Source organism: Cibotium barometz, chromosome 4 (assembly GCF_041138505.1).
Source record: "Cibotium barometz isolate CiBa-2024 chromosome 4, ASM4113850v1, whole genome shotgun sequence".
In the NCBI taxonomy this organism is placed as follows: Eukaryota; Viridiplantae; Streptophyta; class Polypodiopsida; order Cyatheales; family Cibotiaceae; genus Cibotium; species Cibotium barometz.
The window spans coordinates 38,084,584-38,092,443 of record NC_141049.1 but is presented as its reverse complement, the minus strand read 5'-3'; the positions used below and the strand labels follow the sequence as shown (position 1 = coordinate 38,092,443).

General features: G+C 43.1%; 1 protein-coding gene across 3 annotated transcripts in view; it reads left to right on the top strand.

Annotated features, from left to right (window-relative positions):
• The first annotated feature begins 2,224 nt into the window (after positions 1–2,224).
• The window catches only part of LOC147639227 (uncharacterized), a 61,324-nt gene continuing 55,688 nt past the window's right edge, over positions 2,225–7,860 (top strand). Inside the window, exon 1 of one of the 3 annotated variants that reach the window (XM_086788576.1) lies at positions 2,225–2,423. In XM_086788576.1, coding sequence (XP_086644702.1) covers positions 2,373–2,423 — 51 coding nt within the window. In that variant the 5' untranslated portion in view covers positions 2,225–2,372. Of the gene's footprint in view, positions 2,424–2,685; positions 3,396–7,860 lie in introns of those variants that run through there. The other 2 variants (XM_086788589.1, XM_086788583.1) reach the window with 2 other exon arrangements.

The following is a 7,860-nucleotide window of genomic DNA, read 5'->3' as shown; positions in this document are numbered from 1 at the left end:
GTTAAATGCGTGAATCTTATTTTTAACTATTTGCACTCAAGTGCCTATTTATTGTATCTTGGAATACATGCTATCATGAGCATTAAAACATTTACACCTTGTGTGCTTGCACCAAGGTGAGTGAGCAAGGAAGTGAGTAGTCTTGATGAATTTTAGTAGCATTGTTTAGCTTTACTTAAGTTAATCCTCAACCATTGATGAGGATGGGATCCCAAAGCCAATAGGCTCTACATAGTCAAAAGCACCATTCATCCACTTGAAAAGCTACCAATGAGGAGAGCATGTGATTATTAAAGGAATTATAGGGCTTGATGTAATAGAGTGGATGATGGTCTTGCTTTAGCATGAGATGGTGTACTAGTTGATAATACACCTATGCCATCATCATTACAAGTAGTCAAGCACTTCAATTGTTCATATTCTCGTCTCTTATATGGAAAACATGTATTCTTTCTCATTTCTAACTTCATCTTTATCCATAGCTTTCGCCAACATTAATCCAAATCCCTAATTCATCTTTATTCATAATTAAATGGTAAACTATCTCTTGGTTTATCTAGATATTGTAGGTGGATTTGATGTGATAATGTGATTTAAGGCTTCAAGGAGCGTGAATCGCAAATGCATGTGCAAGTTTTGAGATTTTATTGTGTTATATTTGAGTCAACACGGCAGTAGTTCTGTGGATAGAACAATTGTGTTATTTCCCAAGGTTGTGGGTTCAAATCGCTCTAGCTACAGTGGAGATGTCCTTGTAGCTTGCCGGATGATGGGTGTGTGTTGTAACCAACATATCTGGGTTGTAATAAAAATAGTTAATTAGTCCCCAAACTTTATTTAAGATCGTATAGGATGCAAACCAACCTATTTTATTTTTCAAAGGTAGAATTCCTTTTCAAACTTAAAAAAAAATAAAAAATAAACCATGTACTCATTAGTGAATTTTAAAGGGCAAATTACACACATAGGACTCTATATATATTACTTTTTTGTGCAGATATGTAGCGAAACATGGCTCTTCGCGCCTTCGTAGAAGGTTTTAGGATTTTGAATTTCCGAGCGAGCACGAGTAAGAGGGTTTTGAACCTCCAGACAAAGCTCTATCTACCATCAATCGCACAGTGGTCGATATCAGCCGAAAAGATTAATCTTCGTTTGTTTTGGCAAAAATCGTCATTAATGGAGAAACTCAATTAAGGTAAGCAGAGTTCTTCTGCCAAATTCTTCTTTAAACTCATCTCTGCATGTACATGTGATGTTCTAAGTACACTTGAGAACCGTACATATTGTGATGCTAAGTACATTGCTCTAATCAATGCCCTTCCTTGTGACTTCTTATTAGTTGACTGCCATACTAAATTCTTGTGCAAGTCTAGATTTCAGAAGCTTTCCATTTAGCACTTATACTAGGTCTCATGGCAGCAAAGGCTCCTTCAGAAGCACCGCACTCACCCGGCTCTGCCAGATATCGGTTTTTGTGATCCAGTCTAAGATTGGAGAAGCGAGGATTGGGGCTCTGCGTCTGAACATAATGAGTTGGGGGATAGATTGTTGTCAAGAATGGGTTAGATGACCCATCAATTCTGGTTGTCATCCACGTCTCCTCAAGATGATGCAACCTCTACTGTGATACCTGAGTGCAGGTTGAGTTGATGACTGGCTAATGCAATCTCATGATTGTTTTCACAAGCATTAGTCCGGATAGCTATCTTGTATGTGCTTGAAATGCTGAAACTGGACTCAAGAAACCTCCTTCAGACTGTACGAGAGGAGGGTATGGAAGGGGGCAGCAAGTGCAGGAAAGCTCATATAGAGACAGGGTAAAAGGGCTGGGAGAATGGACTATGGAAATCACAGGTATCATGAGAGCCTCCATCAAACTGATGCACTTTTTTAATCATCAAATGATCAATGAGGGTGCTTTGGTGGTCTGACGTTGGGTAGAGCTACCTTACTAGGCATATACACATGACATAGCATAAGTTAAATTGACAAGAAAATGCCAGGTTCAGCTTGTGAGGTGCTCTGATAGAATTCATCGTTGTTTTGGGAGTCTTGTACTTAATTCATAATACGGCAAAGGTTGGCTTGTCGCCAAACTTGTGGCCTCAGCACAACAGATGAGGACATAATAATCAACACACGACTTGTCGCCAAACTTGTGGCCTCAGCACAACAGATGAGGACATAATAATCAACACACGACTTCCATATTTTACCCCTACAATTGTGACTCAACTGGTATTAAGAGAGGAGGATTCTTATGCTTATTGCGTAAATCTTTACTTATTGGCAAAGATAACATGAGTTGTATAGAAGCTATTTTTTGCTAGATTCCCTTGACTTTCTCTCTTTTTTTTTTCCAGCAAAAAATGCCTACGGAGGATGTTATTTTTGAATCTTCTATTTTGGATCAAAATGAGGTGAACCTTTGTTGAATTGTCTCCTTATTTGTCTCAAGGTGATTTGAAATAATGGGACAAGCACAGTTGAGCAATCATTAATATCAAATAAAGCTGTAGACTTTAATCGAGCTTTCAGCTGGCTTTAAACCTATGAACTCTCTCTCTCTCTCTCTCTCTCTCTCTCTCACACACACACACACACACACACACACACACACACACACAGAGGCTCTCATCACCTCTGATGCGAGACGGAAGGTTGGCATAGACGTTGGCACGGGGGATCTGAGTCACATAGGACCTGCCAGATGTGACCCCTTTGGGTACAAGAGATCGAGCCCCTTACCTTGTTGGAGTGCCTTGTCTATGATTCCATCTGTGGCATGCTTCCCTACTTATCCTTCCCACATAACAAACTGACAACATTCTTTTATAACTTCCACTCCCAATTCTCACTTACCACCATTATCACTTTAGCACGACCTAGATCCTACCTATAATGCTAGTCTCTCCACACTCTTGTTTGACATTGAAACACTACCCACTTTTAATACTAGAGCCAACCACCCTCACCCAGTCTCTTCACAAGGCTGCCCATCAATCCTTTCCTAGGTGAGTTCTAGGCTTGGAGGCTTGACTGTGCTCACCTGGGCTGGTTGTGTTTTTGGGTGTGCTGCCTGCTAGGCTCTAGATGATCTAGATGCTTTCTCCTTGTGGGTCGCTGGTGATCTTTGTTGCTCTTGAGGCCTGGATCTGCATGTGCTTCAGCTTGAGAGAGGAGGATTTTTGCTAGTGTTTCAGCCCAGACCCAACTCTATCTTAAGCAGATCCAGGTCTCAACAGCAAAGAGGAACGCAACTTGAGGAAACTATTCTTCTTCCCATACCGCTGACACTTTGCTAGAGGAATGCAACTTTTGTCTTCCTTGGGCTCCCATGGATCTATTGTGCGAGCTTCCTGGGGCTCAACTGAACTTCAGGAAGTATGATGGTAAGTGTGATCATGCTGTAGTATTACAATTCATTCATCAGTTTGTAGCATAGTTTCCATTGGCTAAGCTTTCAGATCCACAAGATCGAGTCCATCTAGCGGCACCTTACCTTTCCAGCGAAGTGGTCACTTGCTGGTGGCAGCATTGGTCGAGTCTACATGTAGACCCGTTCACAAGGGCTCCACAGTATGTATGGAACACCTTTGTGTCCGACCTAAAGAAACGGTTTCTCCCTCCACAGTACATGACCAACCTTGAGGATGAGTTTTACAAGCTCTCCCAAAATGGGTCACCCGTGTTGACATACTCTAGTAAAGTAATCACGTCCGTACAACAGTTAAGTATATCCGAGGAGGATGTCACATGCACTCTGCATTGTAGTGCATGGTGACAAGATGGCTCATCATCATCAGTGCAACATTGTACATTATTAGTACCTTTTAGGATGATATTTCTCGTACGCCGTGACCCCATTGTAATCCTCAGTCCAGGATAAGTCAGGCACACAAGCTACGTGGGTCATTCCTCAGCCTTAGACAGTCAGGTAGTCAGTCCAAGTCCTTTAACCCACTTGAAGAGATGCATTCATGCATGTAGAGTCAGTAGAAGCCTTAGGGTTTGCATTAGAAAGCACTCTGCATAATGCATAGCATTCATCCACTGCATTTAGACCATTGCAAAAGCCTTCAGATAACATCTAGCATTCATTAGAATTTATCTAGTATTATTCCCATAATTTACAGCATTTATTGGAAATTTTTACATCATTTATCTATTTTATTTAGGATAGATGTAGTCGGCCAGCTCTATAGCCAGTTGACTAGCATCATTTGTCCATATAAATAGCTGAGCATATCATCCATTCATCGTTCATATCATAATCAGCCTTGAAGAACTCAAACGCTTGGAGTCTTCAGCACAAGGAGCATAAGTGATTGCAGAATTCAGCACATCAACCTTCAGCGTTTTCCTCATCAGCATATAGGCATCAATGCTTGAGCAATTCAGTCTTTCTTCAGTAAAATGCAGCATCTATAGCATTCAGCCTACAGAACCCCTTGTGTTTTCAGCATCCTCATATGCATCGTTTTGCTACAGCCACTTGGTGAAGGTAAAACTCAGCATTCATACTCATTTTCAGCATTCATACATAGTCTAGAACAGTCCCAATCAGCCCCTTCTCTCAGCCTCAGATTTGCAGCCTTCCTCCATCCATTGGGAAGAGTGCATAGGCTCAAGATTGGTTATCATTGGTGCTTCTATAGCTGTGTATAGTTTAGCCCGACTCTTGGTCCTTAGAGATCTTGCGTTTGGCTTATCGTCAGCCCAAAGTCAGCAACCCAAAGTCAGGTTCTTCAAAGTAATAAAGCAAATACTATTCCGGTAATGGGATAGGGGGCCCTTCAGTGGATAATTCGGGACTCTATACGGTGTACAGTTTCTCTCTCTCTCTCTCTCTCTCTCTCTCTCTCTCTCTCTCTCTCTCATCTCTTAAAGTTTGAAGTCTTAAAGTGGATTGCTAAACTCGCGAAACTCTAGATACAGAAGATGGTGTGAGCATTTGTGTGATAGGATCCTCAAATTACGAATACTTCCGCCGCATGCTACATTAGTATCAGATTCAGCTTGTCCACACACACCGTATTCTAGCGTGAGGGGCATCCTTGGATGGTTAGATTGTGTTCCGGCACGACCACCGACTTCAACATCATGTCGACAAAGGAGAGTACCCATTAGCCGGAAGACATCTCCCCGGGAGGAGACCTTGCTCTTCCGACTACAACAGACACCATAGCTCTACTCAGAGCTCAGAACCAGCTTCTCATGGAGCGTCTCCAACTCTTGAAGGCAACAACAGCACGTCCTCCTCCGCCTGCAGTAACCCCCGACTACATCTCCCTCTTCTTTCAGATGGAACAACAAAGAAGAGAAGACGAGGCTAGACGGAGAAGAAAAAGCAGAAGCTGAAGCAAGAAAGCAGCAAGAAAAAGCAGATAGACGGGACTATGAGGAAGTCCAACGTAGGATTGAAGAAGGTTGGCGTTAGAACTTGCCGCTTGGGAGTACCAACGAGAGCTCGATTGAGAACATATGTTACTCGAGCACCAAAGGGAAAAGGAGGCCATGCATCTTAGATACCAGCACCTCTCTTCAGTTTCCCTAGCCTCAGGTGCCACCAACTAGCAGCCCGCGACATCGACTACCGTCATTCGAAGTCAACCGAATTTTAGTAAGTATGATGGTAAGTGTGATCATTTAGCAGTTAATCAATTTATTCATTAATTTACTGCTCATTTTCCATTAGCTAGGATTACAGATCCTCGGGATAGAGTCCACGTAGCGGCTCCCCACCTTACGGGTGAGGCAGCCACTTGGTGGCAGCATTGGTCTAGTCTTCATATAGACCAGACCACAGGTGTCACAACTTCTAGCTTGGATACATTTGTTCATGACCTTAAGACCGGATTCCTCTTGCCCTAGTATATGACCGGCTTGGCAGATGAGTTCTATGGACTCAGACAGAATGGGTCTCTAGTGCTTCAGTTTTCCGGAAAGGTTATCACTTTAGCACAACAATTAGGGTTATTTGAGCAGGCCAAGATGGATCAATTCATTCGTGGATTAGATCCCAACATCCGGTTCACACTTTGCAACTTTGAACCTAGTACATATGACCGGGCTTTGACTCTCGCTCAAAATAAAGAAATGAAGATGAACAGAGGCAAGCCCAAGCAGTCATCACAGTCCAGTACCAAATCCCAACAACAGCAATCTGCTGCGTAGCCAGGAAAAGGTAATGCATCTTCTTAAGATGCTAAGAAAGACGACAGTGATAGCTCTGGTTCCAGAGGTAAGAAGGATAAAGAATCTCAGCCTAAGAAAACCCCTAAGGAAAAGGCTAAAGCAGGTATCACTAGAGGTTATCTTCCTCTAGAGGAGCAAAGGAAATACCAGTCAAAAAATAGATGCTTTTTCTATCATATCATAGGGCATGGTAAGAAGGATTGCCATAAATGGCAAGTGGAGCAAGCCTCCAAAGCACCTTCTGCCACAGTTGCCACAGCATCTCCAACTCCTCCAGCCCCGTCTACGACCACCAATGCAGTTCAGCTTTTACCTTCTATGCATCCTATGCCATCCGTGGTATTTGATGCTAAGGAGGAGGGTGAGAGCGATGCTCCACAGAAAAGCCTCATCCGAGCTTATGGCTTTGCCAAGGGCCGACAGTTTGTAGTCCTGTTTAACATGAGTAGTTCTGAGGATGCCATCTCTCCCCAGTTGGCTAACAAAATGAACTGCACATTAGTACCATATCACTTGGATGTGGACGGGTTCACACCTGGTCTCTGCACCCACATATCTCAGAAGGCATAGTAGTTTGCCTTTGAAGTTCAGAAGGCCTCATTCCAACGAGATTTCATTGTCTTGCCTCTTTTGGGGTGTGACACGATCTTAGGAATCCAGTGGTTTTGTCAATACGAGCCTATTCCCGATTGGGAGCAAGACACTTTTACTATCTGTAAAGGTTTTCCTGAGCCCGTCATGATTCGTGGGGATAGAAGCATTCTTGGCATCCCATTGATTTCGCACCTCCAGGCCCGACGAGCTATTCGCAATGGAGCGAAAGGGGCACTACTTTGTGTACGTGCTCAGACAGCCTCTACCTCATCGGTAGCACCTATCTCATCTTCAGTCCCATAGTTAGTAGACCTCTTGTCCAGACATCAGGACATTATGCTTAGGGACGATCTTCCGCCCAGTCTGCCTCCATCACGTCTTGAGGACCATCATATCGATTTGGTCCTTGGATTAGAACCTCCTAGCAGGTTTCCCTATCGTCTTTCCAAGACTTTAGAGGGCGAGCTAGAAAGACAATTATCTGAGCTCCTCCGAGCCGGATTCGTTCGGCCTTCTTTCTCACCATTTGGTGCACCCATCCTATTCGTCCAAAAGAAGGACAAGTCTGCACGCCTTTGTGTAGACTATAGGGCATTGAATAAACTCACCATTAAGAATAAGTTTCCTATGCCAAGGATTGTGTACATTTTGGAGCGTTTAGACGGCGCAATTTTTTTTCACTAAGATTGACCTCAAGAGTGGTTACCATCAGGTCTGCATTTTCGAAGTTGACATTCCAAAAATAGCTTTTCAGACAGAGCGTGGTCACTACGAGTTCGTATTACAAATGCAACCGCAACCTTCAATAAAATGATGTCCAGGATTTTCGCAGTCCTCATTGGTAAGTGTGTCTTCATGTTTCTTGATGGCATACTTGTATTCTCAGCCACTGCGGAGCAGCATGAGAAAGATGTGGAGAAAGTCTTGCAACTTTTGCGAGATAATGGGCTCTACATAAACGCTAAAAAGTCTATCTTCGGCGTTAAAGAGGTTCAATATCTGGGCTATATCATTGGTTCTGATGGGATTCGATTGGACTCCTCAAAGGTTCAAGAGATCTTGGAT